At 53.5% G+C, this 13,930-nt stretch overlaps 1 protein-coding gene across 2 annotated transcripts in view; it reads right to left on the bottom strand.

Annotated features, from left to right (window-relative positions):
• Positions 1-12,738, bottom strand: part of ADCY5 (adenylate cyclase 5) — a 163,770-nt gene extending 151,032 nt beyond the window's left edge. For both annotated transcript variants that reach the window (XM_035274004.3, XM_035274005.3), the window contains exon 1: positions 10,382-12,738. In XM_035274004.3, coding sequence (XP_035129895.1) covers positions 10,382-11,515 — 1,134 coding nt within the window. In that variant the 5' untranslated portion in view covers positions 11,516-12,738. The remainder of the gene's footprint in view (positions 1-10,381) is intronic.
• Between the last annotated feature and the right edge of the window lie 1,192 nt (positions 12,739-13,930).

Here is a 13,930-nt window from a genome sequence, read left to right as displayed (position 1 = left end):
AAATTAAAAATAAAGTAAAAACTGTCTTTTAAAGTTTGTATAATTTCTCAAGTCCAGCAATCAATCAGCTGTTGATAAGCACATGCTATCAAATGGAAGAGAGGGGACCAAGGCAGGGCCAGGGCTCCAAGTGTGCTATGGAGGTCTGCACCTCATGCATTTTGTCCTTAGAAAGCAGCCTCCCTGCCTCCCTGGTGTTCAAGTCAGACCTCGGTTAGAATGCAGGCTTCTCCACTCGCTGTTTGGATTCCCCTAGAAAAAGCCTGAGACAAGGATTTGAGTACAAGTGACTTTTTCTCAGAGGTGACCCTGGGAAACATTAAAAGGAGAGTAGAGGAGTGGAGAAATGAGAAAGGAAGCAAAGAAAGCCCCTAAAAAGAAGAGTGTGTTATCAAGCCTATAACTACTGTGAGCCATTAGAGATGAACCCTTCTAGAGAGCTCTGGGAGACCATGCGGAATGCCAGCCTTAGAATGAGATTCCCCCAACCCCGAGGTCAAACAAGCTGGGGCATCCATCTACTAGTGCCCAACACCCACTGGTTGACAGCTACTCTTGGTGGGTAACTCCCTGGCACTTCTGACTGACCCTGTCAGCAGGCCCCAAGGTTGAAGGCCAGAGAAAACCCTCAGGTTGTAGGAGCTGGAAGTCTGACTGGCATGAGTTAAAGGTACATGCCCAGGGGATAGGGGCAGGGTGCTGAACCATCTGTCACAGGCTTGCTGTGTGACCTTGGGGAAGTTACTTACCTTCTCTTAACCCAGCTTCTGGAGTGGTGTAAATTAAAAAAAAAAGGATAAAAAATGTCTTCCTCGTAAGGGTGACATGAAGATTGGATGAGATCATGCATGGAAGGGATTAGCTCATGCCAGGTTTGTGGTAAAGACTCAATATAGGCTATTGGTTATCCTCAATATGCTTAATGAGTTTCCTCCTTTTGGAGAGTGGGGATGGGAAAGAAACATTTGGAAAAAGCTGATCTGGAAGGGTCCCTCACTACTTCACCATGGGCAGCCACATACTCAGTGCCTGAAGCAAAAGTTCCAGAAAGACATTCAAGGGACCCCAAGTCCACCAAGGGTCATTGTGCAGAAGCCCAATGTGTTACTAAGTCTAATGACAGCAGAAAATTCCTAAAAGAAACTGACGCAAGATAAAGGAGGCATTCCATTAGTCCCTGCCAGCCCCCTCAATTTATGTTATACAGGATTTCTGACCCAGATGGAGACTGAGACTTGAAAGCAGGCAGCAGGCCAATGCAGTCGAAGTAATCTTCCTGAGGGAGGAAAGCCACCAAACAAATGCCCCCATCTAGATGTCTTTGGGTTGGCCTGGCCCAGAGGCCAGGGGCTAGATCTTGAGAAATGTCAAGGCTCCTCCCAGCCCCTTAAGAAGTGTGTCCTAACAAACACTAATGCCCTCCCCCCACTAGGTTCCTTCAGAAAATGCTGCTGGAATGAAACGTGTCTGAAAAAGGCTTCATGCCATACCCCCCTCTTGGCAAATTCTTATACCTATTACATATTAAAAGCTTTAATGCCTAAGAATTCTTTAACCCAGTATTTCCTAAATTTATTTGACACAGACAGTATTTGTGTAAAACAGTCCCCTCTGACCTCAGTTTTGCTTTCCATGGTTTCAGTTACCCACGGTCAACCATGGTCTCAAAATATTCAATGGAAAATTCCAAAAATAAGTAATTCCTAACTTGTAGACTGTGCACCATTCTGAGTAGTGTGATGAAAGCTCCCTGTTCTGCTTCACCCTGCCCAGGACATGAATATCCCTTTGTCCAGCAGATCCACGCCGAACATGCTACTCACCCGCCGTAGCTGGCTTCGTTATCAGATCAACTGCCACAGTGCTGCAGTGCCTAAGGAACCCTTGTTTTACTTAATAATGTCCTCAGAATACAAGCGTAGTGATACTGGTAGTTCAAATATGCCAGAGAGAAGCTCTAAAGCACTTGCTTTCCTTCTTTTTTAATTTTTTTTTGAAACAGGCTCTCTTACTTTGCTACCCAGGATGGAGTACAGTGGCATGACCACAGCTCACTGCAGCCTTGACCTACCAGGCTCAAATGACCCTTCCACCTCAGCCTCCAGGTAGCTAGGACTATAGGTATGTGCCACCACACCTGACTAACCTTTTTAAAAATTTTTTTATAGAGACAGGGGTCTCACTAGGTTGCCCAAACTGGTCTCAAACTCCCAGACTCAAGCGATGCTCCCACCTCAGTCCCCCAAAGTGCTGAGATTACAGGCATGAGCCACTGTGCCCGGTCCCACTGTGCCCAGCCCCTAAAGTGCTTTCTCTAAGGGAAAATGTAAAAGTTCTCAACTTAATAAGGAAAGAAATAAATCATATGCTGCGGTTGCTAAGATCTACAGTAAGAACAAATCTTCTATCTGTGAAACTGTGGACAGTATATCGTCAAAACTGTTCTGTTGTATTATTGTTGTTAATCTCTTACTGTGACTAAATTATAAATTAATTTATAATTATAAATTAAACTTTATCACAAGTATAGATACACAGAAAAAACATGGTTTGGTACTATCCATGATTTCAGGCATCCACTGGGGGTCTTGGGCTGTATCCCCCTAGGATAAGGAGGGACTACTGTACGTGAGACATCTATAAACAGCCCTCCAAGGACACACTTAGTGGGAAAGCCTGGGCTGAAGGCAGTCCTGAGAGCTACAACCCATCATCTTGGCAACCCTATGGCCTAGCACAGTGTCTAGTACACAGTAAGCACCTAATAAATGATTGTTATCTGAACAATTAGGGAGAAGGCTAAAAGAACGACTTAATGATGGTTTTCAAATCTGTGAAGTGATATACTATCGGCAGTGCCAGGCAACAGCTCTCTGTTTCTAAGAAGGCACACATTTTAAATTGCAGCAGGAGGGATTTTGGAAGCCCTGCTCAGAGTTTAGGATTACAACCCACCAAAATAGGCTTCCAAGCCGAGCTGCGTCGCTTCCTTCTGTGGAGGTGTTGGTCTAGCACTTCGGCAGAGCCTAGAGTCTGCGTGCAGACGTCCACCCACCCCACCACCCATTCATTCACTCGCTTGTTCATTCAAACCCTCACTGAGCACCTACTGTGTGCTGAGCACTAATGGAGGTAAGGCACTGGGTCCCTTAGGACCCCTTCCAAAGCCAAGTGGGACCTCAGTGAGTTCTGTGATAAAGCCCAGGGAGCCCTGAAGGGGAAGGAAGAGGGGGCCATGAAGGTATGAGGTCAGAGAGCCTCAAGCTCAGATGCGGCAGCTCATAACCTGACCACAGCAAGAGGTAATGGGCAGGGAGAGGGGGCCTATTACAGTTTCACACTAACACATGAGGCTGGCCTAAGGAATAAAGCCTCTACTGTCTCCTTGTGCTTGTTTGTCTACCCTCCTCTTTCTCTTGTGACCATATCTCATTGTTCCCAGAGAACAGCCCTGCCCCCACTTCCAAGTCCTTCCCCTCCCCATACTCACAGTTCCAATCTCCTCTTCCTTTCTTTAAGGCACACTCCCCTTCCTTCCCACCACCTCAGAATTCCTCCCTATCTTGTCCCTGTCTTGTTCCTCCACCCCCTGACTTCCTCATTCTCCACACTCTATACCATCCCTCCTGGATCTGGGATGTCAGTGGCTTTCATATCCACTAACCAGACGAATGAATAAACCACAAGTCAAACCTAGGCCCATTTCTACTAACATCTCAAAAGGTGAGCTACAGATTGTTTTGCCTCAAAAAGGATTGGGGCAAGGAACAAGAGAGAGTCCAGGGCTGAGCATCCCTCTCATTGTTTTACCGCCCCCATGACCCAATCGCCTTCCAGATCTGCATCTGTAAGTTAGTATACACTCACCAGCCCCACCTGGATGCCTCCCAACAAGTCTGCATGTATGCACTGATTGTGCTTCTTTTAAACAGGGGCTGAGATGGGCATGAAAAGAGGACACCCCGGTGGAATTTCCCAGGTCTTGCCACACTGTTGCAAGACACTGATCCAAAGGATTCCAGGCTTAGGTGTAACTGGAGCAGTTATCTTGGCCAATGATGCCAGACCTAAAAGCTGATCATCAAAATCACCTGTGGAGCCTTGACAACCAGCTCCAAGCTGTTTTAAATAGAGATCCATTCCTGGGCCCCGCCCCAGACCTTTGGAAGTTGTACCTTCCCAGTGGGGCCTGAGAGTCTGCATTTTTCAAAAACTTCCCAGGTGATTATGATAAGCCAAAGTTAACAATCAATGATGCAGTCAGTGACGCATCCAAACTTCCACCAAGCAGTCAATTTCCTTAGCAACAAGCCTAGGAGGTGGCCATCCAGTCTCCACTTGAATACCTCCACTGACAGAGAGCTGGCTACCCCAAGAGGCACCTGGTTTGGCTGCTGCAACCCCAATGGCTAGAAAAGTATCACTTACCTATAACTGAGGCCTGTCTACTACTTCCACCCATTTGTCACAAGCCTACCCTTGGGAGCAGCAGAATATAATTTAGTTCCTCTTTTAATGTCTGAAAACAGGAATTCCAACAGAAAATAATTTAGCTCCTCTTCTAACGTCTGAAAACAGGGATCCCAGCAATAACATCTTGCCCTTCACATTAGGTTTTCTCACCTGAGAAGGTCTGCTCTTCTCCCAGATAAATATCCTCCATTCTCTCAAATGCCCTCTCAGAAGTTTCCAGTCCCCTTACAAAACTTATCACTCTCCTTTGAATTCTAGAATAAGAGGCCATTGTATTTCAGACCAGCCCTCAGTCCTCTGATGAACTGGATAAGACTGTAAACCTAACCAAGGTTCTATGGGCATTTCCTAATAGCCACTCCGAAAGGCAGGCTCACGTTATACTCACTGTCCACTAACTAGAAACCCCCAGATTTTCTTCACGATGCTGTAAAGAGAAATCTTCCCTGTCCTACATTTGGATAGTGCCTTAAGGAGGAAAAAAAAAAAGCATGGCTTTCCAATTTTGTGTTTGGGAGCAGAATGAATGCTGATCCTGCCTTCCATGAGCCAGCTACCTTCATCTGATAAGCATGGATGAGAGAAGGATGCTAGGGCCTCACTTACATAACTGTACCCAAAGGATTTACGAGCACCATCATGTTGAAGCACCCAGAGCAAACTTTTCATTCCCAGAACAGGCTACGCTCCTGGGAAACACATGACTACAGATTGCACCCACCACAAGATAAAGTTAACTGAAGTAGCAAGCAGGCAGCCATGGACAGGAAGGCACCCAGCAAGAGGCTGTGCCATCACGAGAGGCTCCCTCCTCGGGTCCCTGTTTGGTAAGGATCAAGGTGGCAGTTCCATTCACACCTCAGAGGAGAGGAAGCCTGGCCCAAGCAGGGGCCACCGCCCTATGTGCTCCAGTTGCACCCCCCTCCCCACCCCATGAGAGGGACTCATGGCCAGAGCTTGAATGCACAGGAGAGTTCCTACCCAAGCTTTCCACACTGATTTTGAAACTCTCTGCAGGGTTGTGATGGATGATGTTAATGCATCATCCATGTCCTCTTTACAGACAAACGTGAGCACACTGTTCTGTGCTCCACAGCACACAGTCCTCCTGCTCCTGCTGCAGACACTTAGATTGCATTATTAACAGTGAACCTTCCTGCAAATACAGCAGCTGGACAGTCTGCTCCTCCACCGAGACTCCGACATTCCCGAAGTCCTCCCCCAGGGATCAACGCATCTTAGGAATCTAGAAGATGACCCCACCCCAGTCACTTCTGCTCCCCTCCACATCTGCTCCTTTCCAAAACCCCCTCCTAACTTCTAGAGAAAGAGGCAATCTAAAAAACAATCAGCAAATATAATCAGCTAATACCGTCAGTCTTGAGGCAAGACAAGCAGACCCTCCTCCACTCCAAACCCAAAGCCAACCCCCAACCCCAGCCTGCTGCTGTGCTGGGGTTAAGCCCGCTGGTGAAGTTCACCACCAAATTTCTTCTATCCAGAAATGCAGGTGACAGGGGAAGTAACTGGTGGCAGACAATTTCTGGGCCTGTGGGTGACAGTGTGTCTTCTTCCACGCCACCCAGCATCTCACATGGGGCAGCCAGAGTGACCCGCCAGAGAGGCCTCTGGGCCAAGTTCCAGAACCAGGTGGTGGCTCTTCAGCAGGGCTCACTGGGCTGCTGAGCAGGTGGGTAGCAGGAAGATCCTTGAAAGAGAAGAAAGGGACTCCATGGAGTCAGAAGAGCCCCAGGTACTTCCCTAGGGAGCCAGAGGTCAAGAACCATCAAGGCCCAGGACCAAAAAAGCAAACGGCCAGGGGAAGCCAACTACCAGCCAAGAATAAACAGGAAAGGGCTGCCATGATCTCCTTTCAAAATTAACACAAAGGCTTCCCAGGGCCACGTGTACCACCTGGGTCAGGCTTGTGCCCTATAGACAGATGCACACATGCTCACACACACACACATGCACCCCTGGGCAGCCACAGCCTTGCTTCTCAGTCCACATCCCCACCCCCACCACTCCCTTGCCTCCTCACTACAGACACACGTGCTCACAGTCACAGAATTTCACCCACACAGCGCCTGTGCCTTTCTGATCACTAGAACAACTGGTGACAGTTGTAGGTTCAAACAGGCACAAAAGAAGAAATGCAGGAAATCACTGAGCTCCTCTGAAAGGGGTAGGGGGAAGGGCATAAGAACCTGGAGAAAGACAGGGTCGGGTGGAAAATGGGTTGTCCCACACTGCAGGAAAAACCCCTAGCGGCTCCCCCACGTTCACAGAAACCCACAGAGGGTCAGAATCTTCTTCCTAGAAACCATGTCAGGAAAGTTGAATATGGATGCGTAACAATAATACTACATATTTGAACAGGACTCTCCACTTTTCAAAGAGCTCTTCCATCCATTATCACCTAGAGTCACACCGGACCGGATGGTAGAGCTACTCATCTCCTGAAGTGCAAATGACCACTGCCCACACAGGGCACAAAGATGCCTTCTCCAAAATAATCATTAATAGCTAGCATATGTAATAGTTGTGTGAGCATGCTTGTTTTTGTGTGATTGCGTGCTGAAGCTTTATGTAGCAGAGTGGGATACAGTCAAACAAAAATGAGGTTGCCATGGCGACAGGCTCCGGCATCATTGCAGCCTATTAACACAAGTGAGGAATGTGTTTGGCAGATGCTCCAGTGTTATTTATGGTATGGGAAGAGCAGAGGGACTTCTAACAGGCAAAAGAGGAGAAAAAAACAACCCCATGACGCTCCTACTATATACCCCAGTGAGGAGACAGGAGACGACGGCGAGACAAGAGCACAGAAGAGGCAGAGAGGCCTCAAATGGGGAGGGAGAGATGGGAAAAAAGAGCCTGCAGGAAGGCAGTGGAAAGGTGAGGTGGGCAGACAGTAACAGGGACCAGAGGGAAAGGGAAGAGAAAGGAAGTCAGAGAGGAAAGGAGCAGGCAGAGAGAGATAAGGAGCCAAGGGGGAGGTTGACAAACACTAGGGACAGATCCACAGGGACAGAGAAGGGAAGAAGCACCATCCCACTAAGAGGGGCTGCGGCACTTTGTGTCCTGTTCCTCCCTTGAGTCAAAACCATCAGGAGCCTCCAGTTAAGAAACCAAATGCTTCTCCTAGTGGGAGCCAAGGGCAGAGCCCCACACATAAGAGAGAATCTGAAGAAGAATAAAATACACAGGTCAGATAATGATGTTGAGAACCTCAGCTAAGGGGGAGGGGGTCCAGCTTTATAAGAGGAGCAGTAAAGAAATGCCAGTCCAGTTTACTGAGGACCTACTATGTGCCCAAGCCACTGAGGGGAGAATTCCCAAAGCCCTAACATAGGAACTGCTCACTGCCACCCCATTTCCCTGGACATGTGTGTCTTCCTCAAAGAAAAGAACAAGGCATCTAATCCAAACCACTTCACATGCCTGCTGCTCTGGGGTAAACTGAAGCAGAGGTTAATGCTAGACTGTCCCACTAATATTCCCCCGTCAGCCAGCACGGTTTGTTCAAGAAAGACAAATTTTATATGAAGCATAATCAAAAGGGTAAATCAAGTACAAACAAAAAAAGATACGGTTTTCTCTGAAGCCAAATAGAGGAAATGTTTGCATTTCCTTGTCTTGAACCATTCATAACAAGTTCTGCACCACTCAGGACAGATCATATAAAGTAAGTGTAAATCCACCCAAAATCCCACAGCCTTGCAAAAGTCTAAAGACCACAACGGGTAAAAGAAGAATGGGGTGGGAGCCAGTGAGGGTGGGGAGAGAAGGAAGAGGGATTTGCCTAAGGAACCAGAAGGGGAAGTCAGTCAGACACTCTCTGTTGCTGCAAGGGTATTTTCATGCTAAGATGGAATAGGGGCACCCCAGGTTCAGCACCCTTTTCCTGGGATCTGACTCCAACCTCCCTCAGGAGAAAACATACCTACATCTGTAATCAGACCTTGTGTCCCAAGTCTGGTTCACAAAATACCCTGAACTATCCTGAAAATCTCCATACCGATGACATGCCCCTTCCTCTGCAGAAAAGCTACAATCCACCCAAGTCAGGAGCAGTCCCCAAAGATACAACGACCATCTGAAAGCAAGAGTCCTCAGGTCAAAAGAGTTGAGGCTCTCATAAGCACTAACAGTGGTAGTAACTTTTACGCCACCACCTCTCAAAAGGTTTCTCTCTTGAGCTCAAAGCTGGTCTCTAAAGATTTTTTTTTTCTTCTGATCCCAGATCAGAAACTTTTAACTTAGCATCAACATCCCCACCTACTCCACTCATTGGACCCCAACTATATTGGCAAGCAGTTATTAAAGCCCTACTAAGTATTCTGCACTGTCCTAGGCAAGGAAGAGAGAATGGAGAAGGAAAAACACATATACCTTGGGATTTGTGCTTTCAAGGAGGTTACATTGGATAGACAGCAAAATCAGTGGACCCTGGATTACAAGTAAGTGCTCCACTCTGTGGCTATGACTCTATTGTTAATCATGCAGAAGACCAAGAGGCCAGTGTGGCTGGAATGGAAGAAGGCTCCCTGTAGGGAGGTATGGCTTGGGGCAGAGGACCTTAAAAGTGGAAGGGACATAAACAATCCTCTCATTCTCTAGAAAAGGCAGCGAAGGCCCAGAGAGCTTGCATGCCCCTCCCTCCCAGTCACAGAGCACCTTGCGGGTTCAGCTAGAGCCCAGAGCCCTGAAAGCCATACCAATGCTAATTACTATGGGAGAATACTGGGTCCAGGAAGCCAGGGGACACAGGAGAACAACTCAAGATGCAGTACTCAAGAGGATAAAAGTCTAAGGGAAAGTACCAGAAGAGGGGAGAGGGAGGAAGGCAACAATAATGGAATACCCTTAATAGGTTCTATTAAATAAAGCAGACACCAGTTGAGGCATGTGTGTACTGGGGTCCAAGGTGAAGAAACTTGCCTGTAGCAAGGGCCCAGCTGACTCTCAGAGTGGAGCAGCATGCAAAAGAGCAGGTTCAGAAGCAATCACGGATGAGGACCATGAAACCAGACCACGGGACACTAAAGGGAGATGGTGTGGACATCAGGGGCTCCTCTCACCCTGAGGTCAGGATTGCCAACATGCCCCTCTCCCAGAAGCCAGTTAACCAGGCAAAACTTGTATTTCTTCCTGAACCTATAGTTCAAATCCCAGCAGGGATAAAATGCCCCCACCACAAGCAATGACCAGGAGCACCTACCTGAAAGGGTCATGATGTTCAACACCAGCTTTCTGCTCAGGCCAGAAGAGGAATTGCCACCACACACATCTCAGAGGCTCCTTCCCACTTTAGCTAAAGGCAGCTTTTTGGTTTGGGGCACTTTGCTAACTGAAACAAACTTGTCAGTCCTCTTGCAAGTTCAGGGATATATCCAGCTCTCAAATCCCCAGCCTCAGACAGGTGGCAGGTTCCTGCTATCTCCTCCTTAGCACTGAGCAAGGGGTGCAGGGTGTCCCCTCCCCAACCTTCTACCCAGGGCTGGATTAACAAAGCAGCAGTGGTGCTTAGGAGGGGGTGGCCGCTAGAGGGTCCTGCCAGTTTTGTTAGGGGCCTTTTGTATGCAAGAACAGAAGCTCAGGAAGAGATGGAGACCACTCCATACAATTTTCTCCTCCAAAACCTTCCTTGCTCACTGCATTCCCACAGTGTACATTATCTATGGGGCAAGAAACATTGCAAACGACACAAGAGGAGTCTTTTTGTAAACGAAGCTGCTGGGGCTCAGAGGAGGGTGCAAAGCTCCCAGACAGTCTATATGGCCAAGCCTTGACTTTCTGGCTCTTTTCACCATTCTAAAGGGTAAGGGTGGGATCCTTTTCTTTGGAGTCAAGCAGAGGCCTGCCTGCCCCGCAATCCAGTCCCGGTGGCCAAGTGGGCCCCTACCTGTTTGAGCAGGAACTGGTCCTGGGTGTTGGTGCGCAGGGCAATGGCCAGGTGGAGGGCGGACAGGAGCACCCCGCTGAGCACCGCGGCCCGCATGCGCACGGGCAGCAGCGTGTAGATGGTGTAGATGAAGAACACGGTCCACCAGATGCCCTCGGAGGCGCTGCGAGGCTGTGGCAGCAGCAGACCCACCACCTGGACGGCCAGAACCACGGCGATGAGCGCATAGCAGGCCAGGCCCATGTGGTCCTGGTGGAAGGCGGCACGGTTGCAGAGCACAGCCATGATGAGGATCACGCCCACCGCGGCCGCCAGCACCGCCAGGTAGGGCAGCTGGAGCGGGGGCCGCGCCGCGTGGAAGGCCAACATGACCAGGCATACGAGCACCAACACGGCCATGAGCATGGTGAGGCTGCTCTGGTTCAGGCGGAAGAAGTAGCGCTGGTACAGCCGCTCCAGCTTGTCCGACGGGAACTTCTTGGAGCGGAATATCTGCAGCAACGCCAGGCAGCAGGCGCCCAGGGACAGCACCGCGCCTGGCCCCGCACCGGAGCCCGAATCCGCCGAGCTGCCGCCATCCCCGGACCCTTCGCCGCCCTCGACGGCGCCGGCCTCCACCTCGTCGGCCGCGCGGCCCTTGCCCCGCCGCTCCTCCAGGCCCACCTCCACCGAACGGGGGCGCACCTCCGTCCCGCCCGCCGCGGCCGCCGCCGCAGCCGAGCCGCCGCCGCCGCCCGCAGGGGGCGCCCGGGTGCTGCCCCCGCCGGCCGCGCCCCGCCGTTGCCGGCGGCTGCCGCGACCGCAGTCGTCCCCGCCGCGCTCCTGCCAGGCGGACTTAGAGCGGAAGCTGAAACCGAAGCCCCCGGCTAGGGGGTCGTCGCCGCTCAGCGGAGGATCGTCGTCGTCGTCGCTGCGCCAGCGGCTGGCCAGGCGCTGCTGCTGCTGCGGGGTCACCGCCCCCCCTGGTTTCTTGGTGGAGCCTCGGGCCGAACCCCCGGGGACGTGGGGGTAGCCATTGGCGCGGGAATCAGCCTCGCCCCAGGCTGAGCGGTGTTCGGGGCCGCCCCGGGGCGCTGCCACCGCAGTCTTCTGCGCTGCGTAGCCCGGGGGGCTCACGCTTTTGGAGCCGGACATCCCCCCGTCGGCCTCGTCGTCTCCCTCCTCCCCCGGAAGCCGGGCCGGGGGTCTCCAAGGGGAGGGCGGACCGCCGAGCAGGGGGACCAAGCTAGGGTCACACGTCGGGGGCGGCCCGGGGCCCTGAGCCGCTGCGGGACATCTTGGCACCCCCGTCCTGAGGAGAGGAGGAGGACGCTGCCCGAGGTGAGAAGTAGCTGAGGATCCGCGTCAGAAGTCCCAAGTCCGAGTTGGAGTTGCCTCCGAGCTGAGGCAGCGAGGACTGGTCGGGCTGCTGCTGCGTCGCGCGCGGAGAGACGTCCGGGCTCCTGGTTCGCGTCGAGCTCGACGAGGGCCGGAGTTGCGGACAAGGGGGAACGGAGAGGTGTCCTTGCGGGCGGCGCCTCCCCGGGCCAGCAGTGCACGGGCGCGGCGCTCGAAGATTCCGTCTAAGCGGAGCCCAGCTGCTCTCGGGACTCAGCGGCGGCGAGGGCGGCTCGGCGGGGGTCCCGGCGAGGAGACACAGCGGGTGCCCTTTCCTCGCAGCGGACTGGGAGCGACTGGGAGGTGCAGGCGCCAGCCAGCATTATTTTCTTACGAGGGGTGGGGAGGTGGGATGGGAGGTGGAGAGGACGGGGGAGGGGGCGGCGGGCGGAGCAACAGCTCCGGAGCCCCGGGGGGGAGGGTCCTGGAGCCCGGGGGGGCCGTCGCCCGCATCCCCCACCTCCCGCGGCAAGAGTGGAAGCGTGGCCCCGGCGAAAGCCGACCCGAGCCTTCGGCGCGTCCGCGCAGGGGGCGGGGTCCTGGTCCGGGACCGGGTCCTGCGGTGCGGCCCTTCCCCTCTTGCCTCCCCGTTTCCAGCAAACGGAGCTGGGCCGGCCGGGACCCGCCGGCCGGGAGAGCTGTCGCGCCTGCTCCGCAAGCCCGGAGCTCCTCTTCGCCGGCTGCCGGCCCACCGCGGCCCGCGCGGAAAGACTAGGCGGAGGGCGGAATCCGGCGCACCGCTGCCGCCGTTCTGCCCCAACGCAGGCAGGCTTCTCCCAGGGAGTAAGGCATCCAGAGATCGAGGGCCGGGGCTCAGAAGCAACCGACCCAGAGGGGCCCGTCTGAGAGCCGCGGCGCCCAGGAGGCGCTCCGGGGGGGCCCGCGGGAGCCCGGCTCAGGGCGCGCCATGCACGCTTCGGGCCCTGCGCCGCTCCGGCCGCTCGCGCCGCTCCTCCCTTCTCGCCCGCTCGCCGCCGCCTGAGAGCCCTCCGCATCCCCTCCTCCCGCTGCCTCCCCGCCCCCCGCGCCGCCCGGGCCTCAGCTCACATCGGCTAGAGGCCGCCTCCGCCCCCAGCCTGGCCGCGGCCGCAGCCTCGGCGCCCCGTGGGCATCCTCAGGCCTGGCCGCGGGCACCCCAGCTCCCCTTCCTCACCTAAATTTCTCGCTGCGCCCCTCCCTCCCTGGCGCTAGGAGCCGCATCCAGCCTGCGGTCCTGTCACCAGACCTGGGTGGAGCGCGGTCTTCCCCCGCCCCCGGCTGGGGCTCCAGAGCCCCGAGTCCTAGCTCCCTCTTTTGTATCCCCCTTTAATCCCCCTCCCCCCATTCAACCCAACTTCAGCCCCTGCGCTGAGCCCCCCTTCCCTGGCCCGGCTCGATTGGCCGCTTCTGGAGCTGTCAGACTTCAGTCCGGCGCTCTTATTGGGCGATTCTGTGGCCCGGCGGCTGTGCCAAAGGACGGCGCACCGGGTGGGGGTCGTCTGGGCAGCGACTACCGCAAGGAAAGGGAGACCAGAGCCCCTGGAGGGGTCGCAGGGTCCCGAGAGCCAGACCCGGAAATGGACGGGGGAGATGAAGAGACAGGACCTCTGAGAGGCAGGAAGACAGTGATGGAAAAGATGGTGATGCAGTGGGTGAGGCCGATGCAGCCAGGGCGGGGCGGACAGGGAGGCTTTGGTGAGTAGTTACCAGGAGAAAGCCCCACAGTCAGCACTGGAAACACCTGGCTTTTATAAAGCGCTCTTTGCCTGTTCACAAATCTCATAAATTTCACTTGGTTCCCATCAGTAACCCTAAGATGAGACAGGACAGAGACCGTGTAGCTATTCCCAGCTTATAGATGCAGAAACTGAGGCCCCGGGAGCTTGTTCAGCTTGCATTGGTCACACAGGTTTCCTAACTTGGCACCCAAAGGTCCTTCGTCAGCGCCGGGCTGCCTCCCTAACTTAACAAGGTGTTAGCAGGAAGGCTGAGCACCTGAGCGAGCTGGCGCGACCGCTGCGGGGAAGCAGGGGAAGGGGAAACGGCTAGTTACGCAGCGCCAGCCATAAGAGGCAGGAATGGAGAGGATTCGACTGCCAGGCAAAAAGGACCTAGGCCTATAGAATGATGTATCTACCCAGCTCCCTTTGCCCCCAAGCGGTCCTGCTGGAGGTTCTGACGGCCTAACCCTGG

This window comes from Callithrix jacchus, chromosome 15, assembly GCF_049354715.1.
Source record: "Callithrix jacchus isolate 240 chromosome 15, calJac240_pri, whole genome shotgun sequence".
Taxonomy (NCBI): Eukaryota; Metazoa; Chordata; class Mammalia; order Primates; family Cebidae; genus Callithrix; species Callithrix jacchus.
This window is presented reverse-complemented; position numbering and strand designations above follow the sequence as displayed.